This window comes from Paramormyrops kingsleyae, chromosome 3 (assembly GCF_048594095.1).
Source record: "Paramormyrops kingsleyae isolate MSU_618 chromosome 3, PKINGS_0.4, whole genome shotgun sequence".
Classification (NCBI taxonomy): Eukaryota; Metazoa; Chordata; class Actinopteri; order Osteoglossiformes; family Mormyridae; genus Paramormyrops; species Paramormyrops kingsleyae.
Genome location: NC_132799.1, coordinates 41,591,478 through 41,619,194, shown reverse-complemented (window position 1 = coordinate 41,619,194; position 27,717 = coordinate 41,591,478). Strand labels below are relative to the sequence as shown.

At 43.8% G+C, this 27,717-nt stretch overlaps 1 protein-coding gene across 4 annotated transcripts in view; it reads left to right on the top strand.

The window, feature by feature from the left end:
• The window catches only part of LOC111843359 (protein O-mannosyl-transferase TMTC2-like), a 220,805-nt gene that overhangs the window by 105,896 nt on the left and 87,192 nt on the right, over positions 1 to 27,717 (top strand). For all 4 annotated transcript variants that reach the window (XM_072710313.1, XM_072710312.1, XM_072710315.1 and 1 more), the window contains 5 exons: positions 5,124 to 5,919; positions 7,466 to 7,580; positions 8,288 to 8,373; positions 9,150 to 9,334; positions 9,672 to 9,750. In XM_072710313.1, coding sequence (XP_072566414.1) covers positions 5,124 to 5,919; positions 7,466 to 7,580; positions 8,288 to 8,373; positions 9,150 to 9,334; positions 9,672 to 9,750 — 1,261 coding nt within the window. The remainder of the gene's footprint in view (positions 1 to 5,123; positions 5,920 to 7,465; positions 7,581 to 8,287; positions 8,374 to 9,149; positions 9,335 to 9,671; positions 9,751 to 27,717) is intronic.

Genomic DNA, 27,717 nt, shown 5'->3' with positions numbered 1-27,717 from the left:
TTTTTTGCTAAGATTTTTTTAACTCTTAAGTCCAAGTGTATGACCATTCTTAGGAAGTTTTATGCATACCGGTCCAGGACATCTATCCTGAGATGGATGTTCACTTCTGGGCCTGGTGAGGTGTAGCTTTTCAAACCGACCCATGCGCAGGGTCAGGCGAAGTTCAGAAGGTAATTTCTGTAAGGATGGCCTTCAGCAGCAGTAGGGGGCTAAATAAATTGCTTCATCACTAAGTACCCTGGTGATTTGCTGCTGAACAGCATACAGTTTCTGTTTGCTTTCATCTTCTCCCCTAAAGTACACATTGTATGCCAATGCCGAGGCTTCTTCTGATCTTCTCTGTCACGCAATGGGAGGCAACAGTGTACCTAGGCTGACCCTACTGTCTGAACAAAGAGTGATGTTAAAAATTAACAGCTCTTATATAGTCACATGACACCTTTGTGTGTTTAGGAATGATGTTGTAGGGCAGACTGATCATGAAACCAATGTTTCAGCTTCAACTTTGAGGTGATTTATAGGTTTTTTGCTGTCACTGATTGCCTCTTGACTTGGTCTTCAGACAATATTGCTACATATTGTAGCCTAAAGGCTGGTTTATACATCTTTGCACGCGTGCTAGCGAATGTATATGTTTATGGCACGCTTGGCATCATTGTGCACCACGGGCGAACGCCTGCTGCACTTCAAATTTGTGTCCGCGCAGCGGTGTACACACAACTCTGGACTCACAGCGCACGACTGATCAGCTATGGTCCACAATAATTACCGACGAATGTTGGGATAGGTCAACCCTACAGACTATTTACAAGGTAATAAAACTGTTACATACATGTAAATGCCTGTGTATGGGAATATAGACTTGTCTCAAATTGAAAATCTCACACCAGCCAGCTGACCAAAATTGGCAACCCTGTGAACTGGCTCTCTGAATTTCTAAAACACAGAGAAACGGACACAAATGTCACTACTATGGTACCACTACTATGGTATTCTGATATGCAGGGAATATCAGAATAATTAATATTTTTATTATTAATAAAAATTATTATTAATAAAAATATAAATACAACACGTTGGGTGTATGTGCAAAATATGCAGCTTGACCGGAGAACTACAGACAATTCCATGTACGCATACGTACAGTATATTCATGAGAAGTATGAAACACCCTTAACCCCACTGTGGTGTGGTAACGAGTTAGGAATTTAACCTCACTTGCACTATATGCTGGAATACACATGAACAAAGCTCTACACACTAACCTCCATATTCGATTGCACACACAAGAAGGGTGCCACATGTTAATGTGAAATTATGCTAAGAAAGTGGCACATGTTAATCCCCATACAGTACTTCTGTCTACATACATTACCAGTCAAAAGTTTTTGTATACACCAAATTTTTTCTGTATTTGCATGTTACTCACTTAACATTTACTAAAAATACACGCAATATTCTTTGCTAATGAATAAATTTAGTATGTTCACCATTTCAGTACCTTTATTAGCAAGAAAATGTCATATCTTGGATTCATCAAGGTAACCTCCTATAGCAGTTATAACAGCAGAGAAAAATTGAGGCATTCTTTCTAGAAGGGACATCAAATATTACTCTGTTTTAATGGGATGAAAGTTAACTAGTGCATTTAAAGTTAAAGGACATCCTAAAATTTGACTTCCATCACCACACAACCAGTTAACTGGATATCAGACATGCACTGTTACATAATCCTTTCATGTTATAAAGGAAATATGTTTTATTTGACTTATATTTTCATTTATAGTTGTTTACTGAACTTTCCTATGCTTTAATGAAAAATCTGCAGTTTATTAAATAAATGGGAGAATGGTTAATAAGCATGTAGTGTACAAAAACTTTTAACTACTAGTGTATCACACACATACACACACACACACACATTTGTAATTGTTCATTTCTCTGGGGAAAACTCTAGCCCCAACATTCCAAGCATATCCTCGATCCTGCCCAAACCTTAACTATAAGTAAGCAAACTAATTCGAGACTTATGGCATTTTTGTTTTTTTGATTGCATTTCATAGATCATTGTAGGGACATGAAAATGGTCCCCACCACATCAACATAATTTTTTATTACACTTTGAGGGATATTTGCTCCCCACAGTGTAATATAAACATAATTCATGCACGCACACACACATACACACACACACACACTGCAGACACACTGCATTTAAAAAAATTTAATTCCCCTTCTGGGGACCGAAAAAATGGTCTATCTAGAGCACACACACAGTGTGACATTACCATGCACAAGTCCTCCCCTCTTAATCAAGCCAGCTGTCAGTATTAGAGGAAATGTCACACAGCTGTAAGCCTATAGGTTTCATGTTTCATAACTTCAGTAAACTGAGCTGAATACAAACATCTATGAAAGGATATCCAATGGCAGTCTGGCTCCCGTATAACCCTTCATAGTTTGGAGCAGAATTAAAGGCTATTCTACCAGGCTCTTCAGAAGTTTTGTGTTTTTTTATGTACCTCAGTGTCCATTCATTAATGCAGCTGAACACCCCAAGAACCTTCAGACCCTTCATATCTGAGTCACTGGGGATGGCTGTGGTTTTCAAAAGAAAAACAGTCAGCTCAAGTGTTCGGATTGAGGATAAGCAACCCTCTTTTTTCGAGTGTTCCATACAGCCAAGCTGAAGATTCACAGCAGATACTGTAGAACAACATTTACAGACCTGATCAACAGTTTAGCTAACTGGTTCCTTTCACCAGAGAGACCCTGCTGTAGCAGTCTTGAGTTTCCCAAGTCGGATATGCTTCAGTGTAGTGTGTAGACTATCCTCAGACATTGATGTAAATGGGACCATCTATCTATGGTATTGCACTGTCTGTTTGAGGTTTTCTCTGATGGCAAGCTCTGGTCCAAGTGGTACACTGTGTCTCATATGTGACGATGATAGTGATGATGGTTCCTGTCCTCTGTTCATCATTCTTCATTGTAAGCTTCTGGAAGATTCCATATGGCTGCCTTTACATGCCCTCTCCACCCTTCATTCATCTTAATGAGGGCCAGTGATAAATGTCTGGAATTAACCTTTACTCTTTGGGGAGCCAGACTTATTTATGAACAGCCCACTCTCACTGACCTACTTTGATCTGTCCTCCATGCTTTTTTTATGTATGTGCAAATAGGAGACAAAAGAGGTCATTAGAGGTCAGACTATTTGCATTTTGTCGCTGGATGTTCACTTTTTTACTCACAGGGCACCTTTCAGCTTTCCCACTGTGTTCCAGGATAAGAAATGTGCAGAAATTGGCCTGATCAACAGTCATTGCTTCTCATCTTTGAAGTTGACCACTAAATCTGGGTGATTTGCTGAAATGGTTCAATTGGTCAGTACTTCCCTGTCCCACGTGATGGTTGTGTCACCTATGTTGACAACAGTTTCAGACATGAGTTTGTACCATTTCTGAGGCACTTGTCCTCCTAGCCCACTGCAGATTGAGGCCACCTTGTTGTTTCACTTCAAGTTGTTGTTATTGCTATTATTATTGGACGCCAGGCTATACCACTTGTTTTCTGACAGGATGACCTGTTACAAAATGGGTGCATTATTATTATATGTTGTTTTTTTCACTTAGGCTCCCATGAGGACAGTGATACCAGGTGACATTTTATCTTTTGAGTGAAAGGGTAACCTTGTGGTTTTTTTTGCAACCGATGAACTATTGGAGTAACTATCTGTTTGTATGTCTTTGTTTTTGAATCACTTGTAGAATCAACCATTTTATTGCTTGCTGTTTTTTTAAGGGACTGTACATTATTGTATTAGTTATACTGATTGTTGTTGTTTTCCCTTCCCTCTTGAGTTTAGCTATCAAGTTACATATGTAAAGTAAGTTAAACTTCATCTTGACCTGCATAATCAGATCTAGTACACACTGCGTGTCGCATCATCATGGTCGGCCCCTCTTACAGCTCTGACGTCATTACTTTACTGGGCCCTCTTAACAGTCAGGTCACCAGATGCATGCCTGATTTGTTTTGTGTTTAAATATGCTGTGAGAAAAGGAAACTGTAAAACTCCATCAGAGACAGCAGAATAAACACTGACGGTTCCGCTAATCCTCCTTTGTCCCACTGGGATAGGTAAGAGAGGGTGGATTTACATTTACATCATTTGGCAGACGCCCTTAGCCAGAGCGACTTACATAAGTGCTTTAAGACTCCACAATGAATTTTTCCCGATACTAGCTCAATAAAACCAAGGCTATGAATACCATCGATCTAATACTCTGTTGGAAAAGTGCCTTTTTTTTTTTTTTTTTTTTTTTTAAAGGAATGCTAGAAAGTATAATGCCAGAAGTGCTAATTCAGGTATTGAATCTAGGGGGAGTTCATTCCACCAACTTGGTGCCAGAACAGGATGGCTTAAGTATGATCGTAGATGTGCAGAAAGACATTTCAACAGCCTGTAAATACATCATAACTTCTATGTTGGGACAGTGTTATATCTAGTTTGAAAAATGATGGATGAGCTTGTACATACCACCCAATGTGGTGGTAGGTGAGGTGTGTGTCACACTCCACTGTGCAGGTTAAAGAGGCACAAATATGCCATTAAGTTGCAACTATTATTGCTTAAGGGTCTTCCTGTAATGAAAGTGAGTGGCTCATTGGCCAAAGTGGAACTTGAAATAAAACTTTAGTGTTTTATATGGTGTATTAGTTAGAGGATTCATTAGTTCCATTTGGTGCTTTATGGGAGCTGATACAGTACATATGTGGCATAGTGTAACGTCCCCGTTTCTATGTCTCGGGTGAGGGAATTGCATTATGACTGGCAGCTGTTGTCACATTGATCAAAATCAGCAGCACAGATCTAGGCCAAAGCCAGCTAAATTGAGCATGGAGGTGAACTTCAAAGGCATTGCAGAAACACTTAAGCGTATCCCATCACTCACAAACACGGCACTCCTGCATTGTTCCTTAGGAATGAGGTCCTGGCTGGAAATAATCTTACATTTCTGCGTTTGGTTTGAAACTTCCCCCAGATTAACATTTGGTATGAATTATCATGTTTTCTGTATGTGTTGAGACTTTGCCTCCTGTGTGTGTTTCTGCCACAGAGGAAAAGCACATACCTGCTGGGTCGGGTGGGCTTTCTGGCTGCGTGGGGAGCTCTGTTGCTGGGGGCTCGTCTCTACTGGATGGGCAACAAACCTCCCAGCTTCTCCAACTCCGACAACCCTGCTGCTGACTCACCCAGCCTGTTGGCCAGGACCCTCACCTTTCTCTACCTGCCAGCAGCCAATGTGTGGCTCCTCCTATGCCCGAACATGCTAAGCTTTGATTGGTCCATGGATGCTGTGCCCCTTCTGGAGAACACTGTGGATTTGAGGAACCTGCACACCTTGGCCTTCTACACCATGCTGCTTTTCCTTGCATGGACCGGACTCCGGGGTCTAGTGGAGGCTGGTGGGAGGGCCCATGTTGCCAACGGGAAGCCCAACGCCAATGGGCACGACTGTCACTCAGATGTTGTCTCAGCGTCCCTGAAAAATACCACCAATGGTACCGGTAGTCACCAGTACCATTTTCTGCCTGGCTCGGAGAATATAGTGGCATTCTCCCTGAGCCTCTTAGCCATCCCCTTTCTCCCTGCCACCAACCTGTTCTTCTACGTGGGCTTCGTGATAGCGGAGCGAGTCCTCTACATCCCCAGCATGGGCTTCTGCCTGCTGGTGACGGTGGCCATGCGCTCCCTCTACATCAGACTCAGGGGCAGGCTCTCCAAGGCTCTTGTGTTGTACTGCAGTGCCAGTCTACTGGTCCTCTACGGCGTAAAGACCATGCTGAGGAACCATGAATGGCAAACTGAGGAGATGCTCTACAAGTCAGGGATATCCGTGAACCCTGCAAAAGGTAACTCACATATGCCATCAAACACATTATATGTGCATTTATCCAATTCACAGCTGCTTTCATACAATTGTCTTCCAAACAGCTCAGTAGAATTATGAGCCTTATTGGATAAGTGTTTTATGGATGGATGAATGGATGGATGGATGTTAAGTCATTAACACAGAGTCAGTAATTGGTGTAAGGCTACCTGCATTTAGAGTAGTGTTGACAGACGGAATTAAATATGTGCTAAGGATGTGAGTAAGATGTTCATAGTGTGTGCTTGCAGACTACTAAGAACATAACCAGAAGGTATTTACATTTACCTTCTAAGAATTTTAATACATCAGTTTATTATTCTGCAGTCTGTTTGCTTTAGCAAGTGAATGCTTTCTCACCGTTACAACATGTTGTACTACTAAAGATTTTGTGGAATTTGGCATGAACTGTTACAGAACACAATTAGCATCAATGTGTTGCTTTCACTTTAGTAATTGAATGTGATAACGGCATGAATTAGCATTAGGGTGATGGAAATATTGTCTTCATGTTATAGATTAGATATACAAAAGTGTACATTGCCACTGCATTTCTCCACAGCTAGCAGGATTTGAACTTGGACTTCCAGTCATGTATCAGTGTGACTGTCCCACTCTTGTTAACTATACAGACTACTATAGTGACTGTGGCTTTGGTCTTATGAAGGAAAATATTTTGAGCATGACATATCAGCAGGTATACTTTAGAATACCAAACTAAAAAGGGTTATCTTGGAAAAAAAAAAAAAACACAAATTAAAAAGGCCCATTCCAAGAAGCATATGTACCAGAGGTTGTAATTGTCTGTTATAAATTCATTTAAAAATACAATATATACACAATCACAGAAAAAGACAGTAAGGCGAAGGTTAAACTAGCAGGCATCCATTTGGAACTTAGCCCACCCCCAGTGATTGTTTTTGCAGTATTGCATATTTGTGGGGGGAAAGGGGGGACCTGGCCATTGATGACGAGAGTGTGGGTATGTTTACAGAAACCGCAACTCCCATTGAACTGCGCCGATATTGAACTTGATAGCATGTGGTTTGCTCTCCTTCTGCCCATGAACAAACACAGCATTCAGCTGGAGGAACCAGTCAATAAGCTTGGTCAAATAGTAGCCTAAAACCCACATTTTCATTTACTGCATGAGGGGGGAAGGCTAGACAGGATTGGAGGATTACAATAACCAAAACTCGATCAGAAACCTGGAGAGTAACAGCAGATGTATACATAGTTGGCGAGCCTAGAATGAGCTCATACTTGGTGAACACAGAGTTTTAGTTCCAGTTTTTTTGAGTACAGTGAAAAAAAATTATTGTACTTCAAGAAGTTGCTCATAACTCTTCGCTTTTCAGGAAGTAGTTAATAAGCATCGTTAAGCAGAAGGCAACATTTCACTCTGAGGCTACTTTGGGCCAGCTGACCTTGCCCAGGGCAGGTACAATGCATTCTGGACTAAAATAACAATTTACAAGGTAGAAAGTGAATGATATATGCTTTTAATTGGGCTCCTCTGTCCCTGGCAGCCTGGGGCAACCTAGGGAACGTCCTGAAGAACCAGGGCAAGGTGATGGAGGCTGAGAAAGCCTACAGGAATGCCCTGTACTACCGCAGAAACATGGCGGACATGCTGTACAACCTGTGAGTAGGTTTCCCTTCCTTATTTGCCTTACATTCTTCTGAAGAACTGTAACACTGAACATTCCTCACATCCTTAATCCAACATGGAGAATCTTGGGAACAGATTTGTTATCCATCTTAGTGTTTCTCAACCCAGCACATCTGATCATTCATTTTCTTTGACTGCCTAAGACTTTTGCGAAGTTAATGTATGTTTTGCACTATAATAGCTTTGATTTGTTTTCCTGTTTGAAGAAATCAGAGTCTAATGAGGCATTCTGCAGGCCCTCAGATTTGTATGAGTGACCTTGCAGGTTGAGTTGTTTTGACCAGACCCCAGTTTTGTCTAGCAGCTATGAATAACACTGTGTCTGTGAGCAGCAAGGCAGATGTGGCCTGGTTCAAGGTCCATGTCATGAATCCAAGCTAGTTATGATGACAAGCTAGGGACTGATGGGAGTGGTGTCAGGAGTAGGACACACTGACACCTCTAAAATTGTTTGTGATTGCAAAGTTTGAATGAACCAGTACTTGCTGTGCTACAGATTTGCTTTTTATTTGAACATGACTGAAGAATACATATGGTAAATCCAAACTAATGGCATCAGGTGGTCTGATTTGAAATCCTATCATGACTTCACTCCCCATTGTAATGACGGCATGCCTTTACTTTACCTGCTACCCTTGCTGAGTGGTCTCACGCGTCCCCTCTGGCCTCTCACTTCTAGGGGCTTGCTGCTTCAGGAAAACGGCAGGTCCACCGAGGCCTTGCATTACTATAAGTTGGCCATTGGGAGCAGGCCTACACTAGCTTGTAAGTAGGCCGTCCCCATTCACCTCCACCATTGACTGGCAGCTGCAACTGTGCCCACTGACTAAGAGCTGCTGTGTTTCTGGGCCAGCTTTCTGGGAGTGACATCCCTTCATTTGTACTGATTAAATCCCAACTTTATGTAGTTGGTTGTAGATCCAGGTGGAAAGTGGTTTTGATTTGCTACTTGTGATTCTCTCCTCTGTCCTCTGGTACAGGCCATCTAATGTACCAGTTTGGTGCTGTAGGTGTCTCTGTCTCTCCCTCTTCCTAGCTGTCATGTTTAAAGTGGATCTTCCTTATTATTCCCATTTAGATTTAACAGAGGCAGGACAGGACCTGCCTCTTGTCCTTTGGATTAACATTAAATAGTCATAAAGACTGTTATCTTGAAACCAGAAGTAAAAACAATAAATACATTCCCCATTTTTTGCAGATGTGATTATTCTAAATGGAGATCATTTTAAAGTAATATCTACAACAGTGCTTCTGATGTTAGTGGAACCTTAAATATCAGTTATCAAATTCATATGGGAAGTTTTGTCATTAATGAAATTATGGCACACCAATAATTGGTGCTCTGTAATACCCAGGTAATAAACACTGTAACAGAGCTACATATTTTCAATGAAAATAGTTTTAATAAATCTGTATATTCTATTCTGTAGCAACAGATGGATGGATGGATTGGTGAATTTTTGTAAAGATGTAAAGTGAATGATGAACACAGTACATATTGTGCTGATTTTTGATGTTAGTTTTTTCTGCCAATCTCCTAGCTGCATACTTGAACACAGGGATTATCCTGATGACTGAGGGACACCTGGAGGAGGCCAAGCGCACCTTCCTCACCTGTGCTGACATCCCTGATGAGAACCTGAAAGATCCGCATGCCCACCGGAGCTCAGTCACTAGCTGCTTGTATAACCTGGGCAAGTTGCTGCATGAGCAGGGCCACCAGGAGGTGAGTGGATGCTTGGGGGAGGGAGCTCAGTCAGGAGGAAGAGCAGGCCCTCTGACCTCCACCCACAAGCAGAGCGTTGTGCTACACTAAATTACATTTTAGTACATGCACACCTATATACTTAATCCATTTATTTCAGGTCACAACCTAAATCTTAATGCCATCTGCCACCCACCCAAGGCATCAGTCCAATTTTGATATGTTTAGACAAGATATGGACGGCACTGGCTTCTGGCATGCGCCTGGATGACACTGGTGGATCCACAGAGAGGCCAGAGACATGAGGATATGACCTCAGCTTCCATCCTTAATCCACTGGCTTTGGTTTCATCCACAGGAGGCACTCTCTTTGTATAAGGAAGCACTGCAGAAGATGCCGAAGCAGTTTGCACCTCAGAGCCTCTACAATATGATGGGTAAGAAAAGCCTCTGTGGGGGGGCCTTTATCATATAACAAACGGAGTCCACATCCAAGCGATTGGGGTGAAAGGGCGCCATTTCAGTTTTATATCAGACCAGTGGTCACCAACTGGCTGACTTTAGTCTGAATCCGGACCGAACTACAGTTGAATCCAGACTGAGTGATCAATTAACCACCCTGGCAATGGACCTTGGCTTTGTATTGCTGATGGAATTTGGCTGATGGAACCCCTGCATTTGAGCAACACTGTGGCCTCAAGTTCAACTTTGTGCCAGTCCAGTTCATCCCGTGTTCATGGGACCTGTATTGTTAGCTTAGAAAACTGCCCACAGTAATGTTTCATCTCAGGCTGTGCCAGTCAGTGGAAGTCTGACTTTGGCAGCAGTACAAATAATCTGGGCTGGTATGCATAAAACTTCTCAGAGTAAAATTTCACTCTTAAATGCGTCACAATTCTAAGAGTGATGTGATTTTGCTCCTACTCCTAGACTTAAGAATAAGTGGCATGCATAAACATTCTTAAGTGTTAACCCCCTGGGGTCGGTGGTCCCGGCGGCGGGATCTGACAAAAATTTCGCAAAACCGTCTAAATAACTCCGCAAGTTTTTGTCATATACACATTTTAAAAATACTTTAAAAAACCTTAGACGGTCTACTTTTCAAATATATATATAGGTAGAAACTAAATATATTTTTACAGCTTCGTGATACGAATTGAAAGAACAAGAGTGACTGACTTAAGCGTCTGCGTCTCGAAGCGGCTCTGATCGCCCACCCATTTGCAAATCGCGCTATTCGCATGATAATAACATGATAATCCGACAGTTAGTATTGGGTAAAGAAATATGTGAATACGCCCATTGTGACCGAAATAAACAAGAGCACATGTCTGGGTAGTGTTTACACTGATCGGCTACAATATAGCACACGGATACGTCTCTGCCGCTGAAGCTTTGCGCCAGTGTTGCCACTTTCAGCAGCGAAGCTCATACCTGCGTTCATGTCTCAGTGGGCTAAGCCCGTGTGCCTGCAATCACGTGGTCGCCGATTCAAACGCAGCGTATTTAGCTTTTTTGCCTATTTAACCTAATTTTAAAAACTTTAATACTTCTGACAATGGAAGTTTTGAAAAGAAGACAGATAACGGATTTAGTCAGTGTTTTTTCCATGATTTTACATAATGATTTCAGCGAGATATAAACTGAAATACACGAGAAAGATACGTGGTCGACGATGCCCTCGTCCCCAGAGCGTTAATAATAGTCACTGCATCATATTTATCGCTTTCTATATTTATATAGTAACAGTTTTTCATTTTTCATTCCATCTACCAATAAACTGTGAAAGGGATTTTATTGTTGCTACTTTTCTTGCGTTTCAAACTGCCTTTCCAAAGTGATGGGTGTGGGGTGCAGTGACATTCCAGACTGATGGGCCATTGACAGCATGCAAACTACTACAGGTGTGAGGACACCTATCTCATCAATATTCATTTTGAAGGCCACTGACTTTGAGAAAAAGAGTGTCACTCTAAAGTGCTAACACTTTAGTAATCAAACTACATAAAATTTCAGAATGTCACTTTCACCTATGTGTAGCCAACCCCTGTGTCTATAAGTTTCAGAGCTCAAAAGTCTTACCTAGAAATGTCTATAATGTGATTTTTTACAATTTCTCAGCATGTCTGAAAATAGGTTTTTGAAAAGTATATGTTTAAAGTTGATTTTAACAAAAAATAGAATAATAACATTCTAAGAGGTCTCAGATTATTGGTGCTGAGTTTGTGCTGAATAAAAGCAAATGTATCATTTTGGGATAAATGTTTTTTAGATAGGTGAAATATTTTAAAATGTCAAGGCATGTCAGACTACCCCGAAAGTGGAAAAGAGGCCTCAGACCTCAGGGGGTTAAGACTTGGTCTCAGCTCCTAAATTATTTAAGAGAGCTGGAGAGGACTCCTAAGCCAGTTAGGAGTTGAATGATGGCAGCCAGACGGAGACCGCGCACTTTCCGTCAAAGAAAGGACGTCCTTCAGACGTACGACAATAATGAATTGATAAAAAGGTACAGGCTCGATCATGAGGGCATTCTTTTTGTTACCAACCTAATTAGGAACCATATACAGTCTCCTACGTCATCTAAAAATGCACTTACAGTTGAACTGAAGGTGATAATGATGTTACGTTTTTGGCAACTGGAAAAATATAATAATAATAATTATTATTATTATCATCATCACCACCTATTATAGCGAGGGTCATAAGAGCAATATACAGTAAAACCGGTCTAAGTCGACTCTCGCGGGACCAGCTTATAAGTGACGACTTAGAGAATTGACGTGATACACCTAAGTCGACACTTTGGCGACTTATGTCTACCTCGTCGTTTTGTCGACTAGTAAATATAACTCGCCGTTTTGCCAACTTATAAAGTCGAAACTTCAGCGACTTATGTCTATCTCGCCGTTTTGCCGACTAGTAAATATAACACCATATACCTCTACTCATCACGGTAGAGACCTGCGCGGGACGGATTTTTCAGTCCCGCTCCCGCAAGATTCTGTCCCCCTCCCGCCTGCAAAATACCGCAGGTAAACATATAAGTAGTTTTATTTTTACCGCTTCTTCCCGCTACTCTGTTATTTGTTTCACTTGCTTCCCTTTTGAGTATATATAAAAAAGAAACGGAAAATAAACAAATATGTTTCGTTTTATTTTAGTTTAATTAAATGGAATGATGAACATGGACATGAACGAGGAGCTTTTCAGAACATGCCATCCCATCCAAGCACCAGGCTGATTACTTCTTGGGGTGTCCGGTTACGTCCCCCGGCACTCAGAGCGCGGCAATTGTAGTTTCTGTAGACGATTCGCCTGTAAATTGTTATTATTTTAATTTAGTCGTTCTTGTTGCTTTTGTTCAGTAGATAAATGAGTATTTGTTTTTAATAAATTAATTTTAAGATAATTACATTTTGCGGGAGTCCCGCGATTAATTCTATTCTCCCACAACCCGCACATACATGAGGACCTTACCGCCCGCACCCGCATTCACCCATCAAATCTTGTCCCGCGCCGCACTCGGTTTCTACATTGCCGTGGTGACAAGCAGACGGCGGGAATGCAGCGATTGGGGTGTCAACTTACAGGTAGGAAAATCCATTCATTTGTGTTGTTTGGGACCGGGATTTAGGTGACAACTAAGGGAATTTGACGACTTACAAGCGGTGACTTACACAAGGAATTTTAAAGGAAACATCATTGGGAAAAATCGGGACTTTTGCTTGAGCGTCGACTTGTGCACATTGACGAGTTACAAGCCGGCGACTTAGACCAGTTTTACCATAAGTAATGACACAAACCTGTAGCTTGCATGCTTGCTTTGTAAACTGTGATTTCCTTTCGTGAGGTCGATAAAACATTATACCACCTTTTTTCACATTCCTCTGCTGAACGCCTTGTCCGAGGTGAGGCAGCATTTACGGAGCTTGCAATAGCCTCCTAAGCTTTTTTTTTGTCCGTGCTTGTAACAGCTGGGCCAAACTTTCCTCGCACTACCTCCTTCCATTTAAGCACCAACTGTGCCAAAAGAACCGTTTTGTTTGCCGTCCAGTTTGGTTTTCTTGTAGAATCCTATGAGTTCTGCGTTTGACCCATAATTTACACAACATGTGCATCTATTAGTGGAAATTGATTGGTGATGTGCTAGATAGATTTTCGTACAACAAATTAAAGGTACGATCACAGAAAGGTATGTTGTATAAAGCTCTACCTTAACGGTTTAATGTCACTAATATATTCACCATGCAGCTCCTCTATTGGTTGAACTCAGTATTTGGGGTGGGATTTTATTTGTAGTCCTCATTTCACGACACTTAAGTGCTGGCTCTGTCAGCACTTAGGAATTGGGCTTAGACTTTGCTGAAAGTTACTTTTAGCAGCTTTATACAATGCTCTTAGGTCCTACTTTTTGCTAAGATTTTTTTAACTCTTAAGTCAAAGTGTACGACCATTCTTAGGAAGTTTTATGCATACCGGCTCTGGATTTTTGGGTGTGAGGATTCCTAAGAAAAGTGCCCTTTGCTCCCACTGAGTTCTCTATTGGTCATGTAAATGCAGAGCTTTCTGTGAAGTAAAGAGGATGAGGAAGCTGGCGGTGGGACGATCTGCTCGGCAGGGCTCTCTGCCAGGGCTCCACACTGCATTAAAGCCGTTAATTCGGCCTCTGCTGTGACAGCGGGTCATCTCCTTCACGCCAGGGGCATCTGATAACATCTGCTGCTGGGCTGTCTGCTGCTCTCTCCAGCCAAGCAAGCCCGTACTGCCCCCGGCTCTGATGTTTGAGAGCCTGTAAAGATAGCTGGATCCTGAATTGCCCTTTGCATAGCTCTTTGCTCTGGGGTGGTTATCGTTTTGTCATATGCCTCATTTAAACCCTGATTTCAATTTTTTTCCTCCCTTGACACTGTAAGGCAAATTGGTGTCAATACCCTAACATGCCAGTAAGCCAGGGAATGCAAAACATTGCACTCCATAAGCAGATAAACAGGACATTGGATTTTACACTGCCTATTCACCAAATGTTATTTTTGATCCTATAGCACATGAACAGACATTTATGGATGTATCTTACTCATGTTCCATGCGGCTGATCATTTTCTTTAGCAGGAGTGGCTTTTGTAATGAACAGAATAGCTATTTTTATCTTTTAGCAAGAGTTTTGGAATGATCACTGTGATGTCAGCAAATACCATGTAAAATTGTTAGCAATTGAAAGGGTTCATTGGTGTATTAATAATGAGATAAGCAAACTCCACTTTGACTCTGCTGACCTATTTTCAGTAACTCGAGCCTGTTATGGCATATGTAGTCAGTCGTGCCACACCCGTTTTTGCTAAATTATACAGAGCAGAGCTACACCTATTTACAGCTAGCTAACGTGTGGCTCAGTGGGTTAAGACTGTGTGTTTGTAATCAGAAGGTCCTTGGTTCAAACCCAGCCTCAGCATGTATGCGGGTCCTTGAGCAAGGCCTTTAACCACCCGCTCCCTGATTGCCACTACAGGTGGCTGCCCTTTGCAGACAACTTACTCCATGAAAAAGAGCAAGTTGAGGGGGGTGTAAAAACAATTTCCCCAAGGGGATCAATGAAGTATTGATTATTATTACAGAACAGATTCATCTATTTACAGCTAATCTACAGAGCAGAGACTTGCCTATTTATAAAAAGGGGTTACATCAATCTTTAGCTAACGTATAGAACAGGACTATGCCCATATACGGCTACCCTATAGCATTAGGCCATTCTCATATAAAGCAAACTTACGTAGCAGGCCTGCTAACCAACAGACCATGGTCCCTCCCATCTACAGCAAACCTATAGAGCCAGACCACTCCCATGTACAGGTAACCTGCATAGCAGGGCCATGCCCATCTACCGCTAACCTGTATAGCAAGGTCATGCCCATATAAAGCTAATCTACATAGCAAGGCCATACCCACATACAGCTAACTTACAGAACAGGAGCACACCCATATACTGCTAATCTATAGAATAGGGCCATGCCCTGAGCTAATCGTACAAAGCTATTCCAACCTGGGACTAATAAACAGGAATTACCCTTGCAGTAGTTCACTAACCTCATCTCAGGTCTTGGCCAGTCTGTCAGATTTCCTTGATTTAACCCCTGGGAGTCTGAAGGTGATTTGGAGCCCTGAAGACATTCTGACATGTCCTGACATTTGTGTATTTTTCAGTTATTTATAAACATATAAATGTCTAAAGTCTGATAACATTGTATTCAGCAGAAACTGGGCTACAATAATATATGAGCAGTCTTTATATTGGAGAAAAAAACAGTTATGCGTGATTATTGAAAACAACAAAAAAATAAGTCACTGAAATTAGACCACAAAACACATTCATGACATTTGTGTACAAGACTTTTGTGACCTGGATCTTGTAGTGTAGAGGTTTTACTTCAAAATGATGTGACAATCATCTCACCCACTCATTTACAGAAAACAATACATTCATTTAAATTTTCTAAGACACTTTTTGTTTAGAAAGGCCATATGCGAGGAGGTGGGAATGATCATGAATAATGCTGTAGTTCACACCAGAGAAGACAAAGACCTGCATAATGAGCATAATTTCAGTCAGGTATGGGACAGAGAAAAGTGCTACAAGAAAATAATTTGAGGACAGAAACATATTTCTTTGTTTGTGGTTTATTTAGCATGCGTGTCCCGATGTGAGGTGCTGGTGAAGGCAAGGGTGATGCAGACACATTCCTAAAAACAAATAAATAAAAAAATGTTAGCCTAACCCCTCCTGGAGCCGACACCTTATCGTGGTGGAGGGGTTTGCGTGTTCCAGTGATCCCAGGAGCTAAGTTGCCCGGGGCTTGATGCCCCTGGTAGGGTCACCCAAGGCAAACAGGTCCGGGGTGAGGAACCAGACGAAGTTCGGCTCAAAAGACCCCATATGATGAGAAAAATATTGGAAACACGTTTTCCCTTGTCCGGACGCGGGTCACTGGGGCCCCCCCCTGGAGCCAGGCCTGGGGGTGGGGCTCGATGGCGAGCGTCTGGTGGCCAGGCCTATACCCATGGGGCCTGGTCGGGCACAGCCCGAACAAGGCACGTGGGTCCCCCTTCCAATGGGCTCACCACCCCTAGGAGGGGCCATAGGGGTCGGGTGCATTGTGAGCTGGGCAGTGGCCGAAGGCAGGGACCTTGGCGGTCCGATCCTCGGCTGCAGAAGCTAACTCTTGGGACATGGAATGTCACCTCTCTGATGGGGAAGGAGCCTGAGCTGGTGCGCGAGGTTGAGAAATTCCGGCTAGACATAGTCGGGCTCACCTCGACGCACGGCTTGGGCTCTGGAACCAGTCTCCTTGAAAGTGGTTGGACCCTTTTCCACTCTGGAGTTGCCTGCGGGGAGAGGCGCCGAGCGGGGGTGGGCATACTTATTGCCCCCTGGCTGGGGGCCTGCACATTGGGGTGTACCACGGTGGACAAGAGGGTAGCCTCCCTTCGCCTTCGGGTGGGGGGACGGGTCCTGACTATTGTTTGCGCATATGCGCCGAGCGGCAGTTCAGAGTACCCACCCTTTTTAGAGTCTCTAGAAGGGGTGTTGGAGAGCATTCCTTCTGGGGACTCTCTTGTTCTGCTGGGGGACTTCAATGCTCACGTGGGCAATGACAGTGAGACCTGGAGTGGCGTGATTGGGAGGAACGGCCCCCCCGATCTGAACCCGAGTGGTGTTCTGTTGTTGGACTTCTGTGCTCGCCACGGATTGTCCATAATGAACACCATGTTCAGGCATAAGGGTGTTCATATGTGCACTTGGCACCAGGACACCCTAGGCCGCAGTTCGATGATCGACTTTGTAGTCGTGTCGTCGGACTTGCGGCCGCATGTCTTGGACACTCGGGTGAAGAGAGGGGCGGAGCTGTCAACTGATCACTACCTGGTGGTGGGTTGGCTCCGCTGGTGGGGGAGGAAGCCGGCCAGGCCTTGCAGACCCAAGCGTATAGTGAGGGTCTGCTGGGATCATCTGGCTGAATCCCCTGTCAGGAGGAATTTCAACTCCTACCTCCGGCAGAACTTTTCCCATGTCCCGGGGGAGGCGGGGGACATTGAGTCCGAATGGGCCATGTTCCGCGCCTCCATTGTGGAGGCGGCTGACCGGAGCTGTGGCCGTAAGGTAGTCGGTGCCTGTCGCGGCGGCAATCCGCGAACCCGCTGGTGGACACCAGTGGTGAGGGATGCCGTCAAGCTGAAGAAGGAGTCCTATGGGGCCTATTTAGCCTATGGGACTCCAGAGGCAGCTGACGGGTACTGGCAGGCCAAGCGGGATGCGGCTTCGGCGGTCGCTGAGGCAAAAACTCGGGTTTGGGAGGAGTTTGGCGAGGCCATGGAAAACGACTTCCGGACGGCTTCGAGGCGATTCTGGTCCACCATCCGGCAGCTCCGGGTGGGAAAGCGGTGCAACATCAACACTGTTTATGGTGGGGATGGGGTGCTGCTGACCTCAACCCGGGACGTTTTGGGTCGGTGGAAGGAGTACTTCGAAGACCTCCTCAATCCCACCAACACGCCTTCCGATGTGGAAGCAGAGTATGGGGACTTGGGTCTGGACTCCCCTATCTCGGGGGTGGAGGTCGCTGAGGTGGTTAAAAAGCTCCTCGGTGGTCGAGCCCCGGGGGTGGATGAGATCCGCCCAGAGTTCCTGAAGGCTCTGGATGCTGTGGGGCTGTCTTGGTTAACACGCATCTGCAGCATCGCGTGGACATCGGGGGCAGTGCCTCTGGACTGGCAGACCGGGGTGGTGGTCCCCCTCTTCAAGAAAGGGGACCAGAGGGTGTGCTCCAACTATAGGGGGATCACACTCCTCAGCCTCCCTGTAAGGTCTATTCGGGGGTTCTGGAGAGGAGGGTCCGCCGGATTGTCGAACCGCGGATTCAGGAGGAGCAGTGTGGTTTTCGCCCCGGCCGTGGAACAGTGGACCAGCTCTATACTCTCCGCAGGGTTCTGGAGGGTTCATGGGAGTTTGCCCAACCAGTCTACATGTGTTTTGTGCAGGGCTGTGGAGTCGGTAGATAAATGCTCCAACTCCGACTCCTCAGTTTCTAAATCTTCCGACTCCGACTCCCCGACTCCTCTGTATGTATATACTATGCTAATGTATTTTCTACATCCATTGAAGGAAAGGAAGGCAACATACATGTCATTTCACCACAGAACTACTGGCTAGGAAGCCAACACTCTACAATAATGCCAGATTAACTCTTTCACTGTCGCCGCCTAGTGGTTCGGACGCATACGTCCGGATTTTCAATAACAAAAAAAAATGACGTTCAATAAAAGAAACAAATGTATCAAATCAACCAAAAACGGCTTGTTACACTACAAAAAACCTTTCAGATAATATCTGTAGAAAGTTGCGCAATTTTTGTGCCATGGTTTTTTTGTAACAAGTAAAAATAAAATTACCATGGTAGCCATCTTTAAACGGGTCGAGTGTCAGGAAGTAAAATATAAGTGTTAATAAAATGAAAACTAAGCACTTCAAACTATTTCTTTCACGACCAATACTTCATAAACCGTCACAGTATTAAGACAAAACACGCATTTTTCCATAAATATGACTGTAATGCTCTCAAATAGCTTGCTCACTCATCGCGGAAAAATGTCAGTCGGCATTCTGTACATTCGTGCAATGTTTTTCATCTTCGGAGTTTTAGAAGAAAACCAATGAATAAAATGACAAAGTTACCCTCGTTTGAAAGCTTGATCTCTTATGTACATAAATCAATCACTGTAATCCTGCATTGTCAAGTATTTTTTCAGATATATGCTCTGCTTCCCTGCTAGCACATTATTTTTTACGCACTGAACCTTTGCCCATGGTTATGTTTCACCATAATAAACTTTTTACATGAACATCAAATTACAGTGTCATTTGCTTCATCCAATATATTGTACTTCCTACTGGAGTACAGTCTGGGGGCTGTTTTTTTTATTCACCTCCACTCTCCTAACGTAATCTGTTTCTCTGAGTTTTCCTACAGTCCCCTGTCTTCCTGACCTGTCTGCCCCCCTGTAATGTTTGTGTATGTATGGTCGGGTTGATGGCCTCCTTTTCGCTGGTACTTGTGACTAGTGACATGGTGAATTGCAACAGCAATAAAGGGAACCAAATCATCATCCACAGAAAAAAATTGAGGAATTTAAAACGTGTCTGTATATTCTTTAGGCTATTAAACCCAATGATTCCTTTATTTTTAAGCCTATTTTTGTGTGGAATGCCATTTCCAAACCTGTCCGTTGTTGCAGATAGGTTGCTTAAAAATAAATATTTTCTGTTCTGACTGGCAATGTTGCCGTTGCTCATATTTCTTTATGACATAAGGCTTCGGTTTAAGGTGACATTTGTTAGGCATGCAGATTATGTGTTCCTCTTTTAAATTGGAGCGAGCGTGGAGCGATTTGACTGGAGCGGGAGGACATTTTAGTGGAGCGAGGAGCGGTGTTGAGCGGAGCGGCATAGTGCGAATTAGAGCGGAGGAGCGGGCGGAGCCAACAGCCTCGTGAGCGAGGAGCGGAAATTCTCACCGCTCCGCTCCGCTCACATGCTCTGATAGTGACGCATACAGTCAATGAAAAGCATGCTTCATGGTTACTTGACATGTTCGTTTTGTGGTAACATTATGCACTGCATGCATTGGGCTTTATTCTTACAGCAGAGAAGTAGTTCATTATGACTGTTTGTGAATTGGGACATTTCAACTTACTTTTTTAATTCCCATTTAAATTTAGTAGGAGTCGGAGTCGGTTAACTTTTTGCCGACTCCGACTCCAGGTACCCAAAATTGTCTCCGACTCCGACTCCACAGCCCTGGTTTTGTGGACTTGGAGAAGGCATTCGACCGTGTCCCTCGGGGAGTCCTGTGGGGGGTGCTCCGGGAGTATGGGGTGCCGGGCTTCCTTTTAACCCTTTGGGGTCTGGGGGTAGGAAACACACTTTCACTGACTGGGGCATGATCACACATTTCTTCAAATATCATAAACTTAATTCATGGCAAATAAATTATTTCTTATACACTCACCTAAAGGATTATTAGGAACACCATACTAATACGGTGTTTGATCCCCCTTTCGCCTTCAGAACTGCCTTAATTCTACGTGGCATTGATTCAACAAGGTGCTGAAAGCATTCTTTAGAAATGTTGGCCCATATTGATAGGATTGCATCTTGCAGTTGATGGAGATTTGTGGGATGCACATCCAGGGCACGAAGCTCCCGTTCCACCACATCCCAAAGATGCTCTATTGGGTTGAGATCTGGTGACTGTGGGGGCCATTTTAGTACAGTGAACTCATTGTCATGTTCAAGAAACCAATTTGAAATGATTCGAGCTTTGTGACATGGTGCATTATCCTGCTGGAAGTAGCCATCAGAGGATGGGTACATGGTGGTCATAAAGGGATGGACATGGTCAGAAACAATGCTCAGGTAGGCCGTGGCATTTAAACGATGCCCAATTGGCACTAAGGGGCCTAAAGTGTGCCAAGAAAACATAAGAACATAAGAACATAAGAACTATACAAACGAGAGGAGGCCATTCGGCCCATCGAGCTCGCTTGGGGAGAACTTAACTAATAGCTCAGAGTTGTTAAAATCTTATCTAGCTCTGATTTAAAGGAACCCAAGGATTCAGCTTGCACTACGTTATCAGGAAGACTATTCCATACTCTGACTACACGCTGTGTAAAGAAGTGCTTCCTTAAATCCAGTTTGAAATGTTCTCCCGCTAATTTCCACCTATGGCCACGAGTTCTTGTATTGGAACTAATGCTGAAGTAACTATTCGGTTGAACAGCATCCAAACCTGTTAGAATCTTATAGACCTGGATCATGTCCCCCCTCAGTCTCCTTTGCTTGAGGCTGAACAGATTTAGCTCAAATAACCTTTCCTCGTATGACATTCCTCTAAGACCAGGAATCATTCTTGTGGCCCTACGCTGCACCTTTTCTAAGGCCGCTATGTCCTTTTTAAGATATGGTGACCAAACCTGTACACAATATTCTAGGTGAGGTCTCACCAAGGAATTGTATAATCTTAGCATTACCTCCCTTGACTTAAACTCCACACACCTGGAGATGTACCCCAACATCCTATTGGCCTTTTTTATTGCTTCCCCACACTGGCGAGAATGAGACATGGAAGCATCAACATACACACCAAGGTCTTTCTCATAATCAGCTACCTTTATTTCAGTAGGTCCCATAAAATACCTGTACTTTATATTTCTGCTCCCTACATGGAGTACCTTACATTTGTCTATGTTAAATTTCATCTGCCAGGTGTCAGCCCAGTCACTAATTAAATTAAGATCCCGCTGTAGCTGCTGAGCCGCTAGTTCAGTATCTGCTACACCACCCACCTTGGTGTCATCTGCAAATTTCACCAGTTTACTGTATATATTGGTGTCTATATCATTTATGTAAATTAGGAACAAAAGTGGTCCTAAAATTGAACCCTGCGGTACCCCACTATGAACGCAGGCCCACTGTGACATCGAGCCTCTTATAACTACTCGCTGCTTCCTATCCGTTAACCAGTTATCAATCCAAGTCGCTACAGTTCCTAAAATACCTGTCGCTTTGAGTTTAAGTGAGAGCCTCTTGTGGGGAACAACATCAAAAGCCTTTTGGAAATCTAAATAGATGACATCATAGGCCTTCTTATCATCAACTTCCTGAGTAGCTTCCTCAAAAAACTCCAACAGATTTGTTAAACAGGATCTACCTCTCCTAAATCCATGCTGGCTATCCCTCAAAATGTTATTTGAGTCCAGGTAATCTACCATTTTCTCTTTGATTATAGCCTCCATAACTTTACCAGTTATACAAGTTAGACTGATTGGCCTATAGTTTGACAAATTACTTCTATCCCCTTTTTTGAAAATGGGCGTTATGTTGGCATGCTTCCAATCAGAAGGTACCACACCTTCAGATAAGGATTTTTGAAACAGTAATGTTAAGGGTCGGCAAATAATATCCCTCATCTCTTTTAACACTATAGGTAAGATGCCATCAGGGCCCTGTGATTTATTTATTTTGAGCTTAGCTAGGCTTTGCAAAACATCAGCTTCAGTTATATATATATTAGTTATAGACGATGTTGAATTAGTAATAAGAACTGGTAAGTTACTAGTGTCCTCGACAGTGAATACCCGTGCAAAACTATCATTGAACTCATTTACTATGTCAATGTCGTTTTCAATTATAAGACCCTTACTATCCTGCAGATTAGTAATTTCAGCTTTTAGAGCTCTTTTAGAGTTAAAATACTGGAAGAAACTTTTAACGTCATCCTTAGCCTCCAATGCGATCTTCCTTTCGACATTCCTTTTAGCTCGTCTAATGTCATTTTTTAAGTCAGCCTGTAGATTTAGATACTCTTGCTTTATTATGTCATCATCAGTTATTTTCCATCTCTGGAACAAAGCCCTTTTCCTCCTTACTTTATACTTTATGTCCCTATTAAACCACCTAGGTTGCAATTTCCTAGATTTATTCTTGCTAGAAACAGGTATGAAGTCCTCTTGTACTTGCAATAATGTGCTTTTAAAAAATTCCCATGCCTCTTCAACAGTTTTGTTATTTAACTCCATCCAGTTCACGGTTTCTAGTTTTAATCTCATACAATTGAAGTTAGCCTTCCTAACATTATATATTTTTGATTTGGACTTTGCTCTTCGGGCACTAAACTTAACCTCAAATTTAACCATGTTATGATCGCTACTGTCAAGTGGTTCTAAAACATCTAATTTACCAATCCTGTCCTGGTTATTAGACAAAACAAGATCAAGAATGGCATCTCCCCTGGTAGGGGTGTTAACAAACTGAGTAAAAAAACAATCCTGTACTAATTCCACCATCTCAAGTTCATTTTCAGAAGAGCCAGCAACAATGTCCCACTGTATCCCCGGTAGATTAAAATCACCCATAACTACCACATCATTTTTATTGCTCATAATCCTAATATCACTGTATAACAATCTGCTTTCCTCAGCAGCTACATTGGGTGCTCTGTAACAAACACCGACAATTAGGCTATTTGAGTTTGTAGCATCTAATTTTACCCATATAGCTTCCGTACTTTTACTTATATCAGTAAGCTCCCTTGCCTGCAAGATTTCCTTTACATATACTGCAACACCACCTCCCTTCTTACCTATACGGTCTTTACGGAACAATGTGTAACCATCCATATTATATTCTTGTCCATCCTTATCACTCAACCACGTTTCAGTTATTGCTATAATATCATAAGAGTCCGATGAGATAAGAGCCTCTAAATCATGAATTTTATTCCTAATACTCCTGGCGTTTAAATACAGACAACAAAGGGTAGGCTTATTACAGTGCCTACTTATAATATGATTTTTTTGGGCTTTCCGTTTCCCCCCAGTTACATACTTAACTAACCTCCCTGCCCCCCCAGTCCCTAGTTTAAACATTCCTCAACTACTCTACAAATACGCCTTCCCAGTACACTGGTTCCCCTCCGGTTCAGATGCAACCCATCCGGCTTGAACAGGTCCCACCTGTTCCAGAAGGTCCTCCAGTGCCCCATAAACCTAAACCCCTCTTTCCTACACCATCCTTTTAGCCACGCATTTAATCTCCTTATCTCAGCTAACTTAGCCTCACTTGCGCGTGGCACGGGGAGTATTTCGGAAAATACCACCATGGACGTTCTGCTTCTAAGCTTATTGGCGACTTCTATAAATTTATCCTGCAGAACAGCCCTTCTACCCTTGCCTATGTCGTTGGTGCCAACATGCACCACGACAACTGGATCCACCCCAGCTGGGGCCAAAAGCTTGTCCACACGATCTGGAAGGTCTCCTACCTGGGCACCAGGCAGGCAAGACACCGTACGGGACCCTCTATCACGCGTGCACACATAACTGTCTACTCCCCTAATAATTGAATCCCCCACTACCACAACCTCCCTCTTTCTGGGGGGAGGGGGCTCCTCAGTGCCCAAGGGCCCACCTGCTTCCCCAGTCCCTTCCGGCTCTAAAGCTGGAAGCACCTGAAACCTGTTAGACACAGACACCTCAGGTGATGCCGCCTCTGTAACGTGTGTACGCCTTTTCCTGCGTCTACGACCTACGGTCACCCAGCTCTCTCGACCTCTCTGCTCTTCATTCTCCCTCCCCCCCGTTAGTGGCGTACACACCGTCTCCCTAAACGGCGTATCAACTAGCTCATCTAACTCACTGTTGCATTGGATGCGAGCCAGTTGCTCCTCAAGGTCGCGAACCTTGACCATGAGTGAGTCCACTAGCTTACATCGCTCGCAGATGAAGTCCGACTGGACACTAACGTCCAGAAGGGCAAACATCTTGCAAACGCAACACTGAGCTGGCCCCATAATTAACTAACTCACTATGACCCCGTACTCCCAGCCCAGTAAATTTATATAGTGTATTTAACTATAAAGATTAATTTGCGTAACAATAAATGCAGTAACGTGCGGAGTACACTAAAATAAGTTATTACTTGTGTTAAAACGGAACTTAATTATTATTTTATTAAAAATTTTAAACCTGATAAACTTACTACTACTTACCAGAAGAACTTCTGCCTGAACCAAGTAAAAACAAGGCGAAATCGAAGTTGCTCTTGGGAGGTCGAAAAACCACAAAAACCCCCTCACAGCAGGCTACTGCCGGAGCGGGAAAAAAGTGGAAAATGTCCTCCCGGCCCCGACTGGCGACCGAGCAAAGCTCAGGAGCAACTGTCCTTTTCCGACGCTTGGTAGCGATACCGACGTTAGATGTTATTAGTTATAATCGCCCCGCGGGTGTTTGTTACGGAGTTTAAACGCGGACAGAAAAACGCCGCGCACGCGACACCCGCAGCTCTCTGTCGGTAATAATCGCGCTGTTGATTAACAGACAGGACAGACAAGCACTCACGCTGACCGAAATCCCCCACACCATTACACCACCACCACCAGCCTGCACAGTGGTAACAAGGCATGATGGATCCATGTTCTCATTCTGTTTACGCCAAATTCTGACTCTACCATTTGAATGTCTCAACAGAAATCGAGACTCATCAGACCAGGCAACATTTTTCCAGTCTTCAACTGTCCAATTTTGGTGAGCTTGTGCAAATTGTAGCCTCTTTTTCCTATTTGTAGTGGAGATGAGTGGTACCCGGTGGGGTCTTCTGCTGTTGTAGCCCATCCGCCTCAAGGTTGTGTGTGTTGTGGCTTCACAAATGCTTTGTTGCATACCTCGGTTGTAACGAGTGGTTATTTCAGTCAAAGTTGCTCTTCTATCAGCTTGAATCAGTCGGCCCATTCTCCTCTGACCTCTAGCATCAACAAGGCATTTTCACCCACAGGACTGCTGCATACTGGATGTTTTTCCCTTTGCACACCATTCTTTGTAAACCCTAGAAATGGTTGTGCGTTAAAATCCCAGTAACTGAGCAGATTGTGAAATACTCAGACCGGCCCATCTGGCACCAACAACCATGCCACGCTCAAAATTGCTTAAATCACCTTTCTTTCCCATTCTGACATTCAGTTTGGAGTTCAGGAGATTGTCTTGACCAGGACCACACCCCTAAATGCATTGAAGCAACTGCCATGTGTTTGGTTGATTAGATAATTGCATTAATGAGAAATTGAACAGGTGTTCCTAATAATCCTTTAGGTGAGTGTATATTTGTTTTGCCATTACACTCATCTTTATTTTAATATATATTGTAAATATGTCAGATTTTTGTTAAGTTTGAAATTTGACATCAAAGTATAGACATTGCAAAATGCAGTTTGGAACACTTGCAGAAACATTATAAAAGTACATAGTAAGCAATGCTGGCAGTTTGTTTTGATCCCAGATATCTGATCACCAAAGTCTTGGCTACATGAAGATGACTAAATGGTGTAGATGCAACATTCATTTGGATAAATAAATAAGAAAAACCTAACTCATGTCACTATTTCTGGCTCCTTTCTTTGAATATGTAGCAACTTTCATGTGTATGAATGAGCCATTGTCACCTGGCCACGTCCCCAACCCCCTTTTATGGCGCTGAAGGGGATGTATCTGGATCGCGTTTCACCGTTGCGCTGTTAATCAAATTACCATGCGAATGCGATTTGAATACGCGCTAATGCGGCTATTTAGAATGTGAATAGCGATCTTCAGGTGAGAGCGGCACTACACGGCCCCGATGCAGGTAATACAAAGTAAGATAACATGGTTTACTTTTCTGCCGATTTAACCTAATTAAAAAAACTTTAATACTTCCGACAATGGACGTTTTGAAAAGAAGACAGATTACGGATTTAGCCAGCATTTTTTTCATGATTCTACATTAAGATTTCAGCGAGATATAAACTGAAATAGACGCGAAAAGTACGCGATGTCGCCGACGACATACTCGACCCCAGAGAGTTAAGGGCTGTTCGGTCCCTGTTGGACCGGTGCCAGAGTCAATGAGGCAATAAGTCGGACTTGTTTCCGGTGAGGGTTGGACTCCGTCAGGGCTGTCCTTTGTCACCGATTCTGTTCATAACTTTTATGGACAGAATTTCTAGGCGCAGCCAGGGCGTTGAGGGTGTCCGGTTTGGTGACCTCAGGATTAGGTCTCTGCTTGTTGCAGATGATGTGGTCCTGTTGGCCTCATCGGACCGTGACCTTCAGCTCTCGCTGGGACAGTTCGCAGCCGAGTGTGAAGGGGCTGGGATGAGAATCAGCACCTCCAAATCCGAGACCATGGTCCTCAGCCGGAAAAGGGTAGAATGCTCTCTCCGGGTCGGGGATGGGATCCTTCCCCAAGTGGAGGAGTTTAAGTATCTCGGGGTCTTGTTCACGAGTGGGGGGACGATGGAGCGGGAGGTCGACAGGCGGATCGGTGCGGCGTCCGCAGTGATGCGGGCGCTGCATCGGTTTGTCATGGTGAAGAAGGAGCTGAGCCAAAAGGCGAAGCTCTTGATTTACCAGTCGATCTACGTTCCTACCCTCACCTATGGTCACGAGCTGTGGGTAGTGACCGAAAGAACGAGATCGCGAGTGCAAGCGGCCGAAATGAGTTTCCTCCGCAGGGTGGCTGGGCTCTCCCTTAGAGATAGGGTGAGGAGCTCGGTCATTCGGGAGGGACTCAGAGTAGAGCCGCTGCTCCTCCGCATTGAGAGGAGTCAGATGAGGTGGCTCGGGCATCTGATTAGGATGCCTCCTGGACGCCTCCCTGGTGAGGTATTCCGGGCATGTCCCACTGGGAGGAGGCCCCGGGGAAGGCCCAGGACACGCTGGAGGGACTATGTCTCTCGGGCTGGCCTGGGAACACCTCGGGATTCCCCCAGAGGAGCTGGATGAAGTGGCTGGGGAGAGGGAAGTCTGGGTTTCCCTGCTGAGAC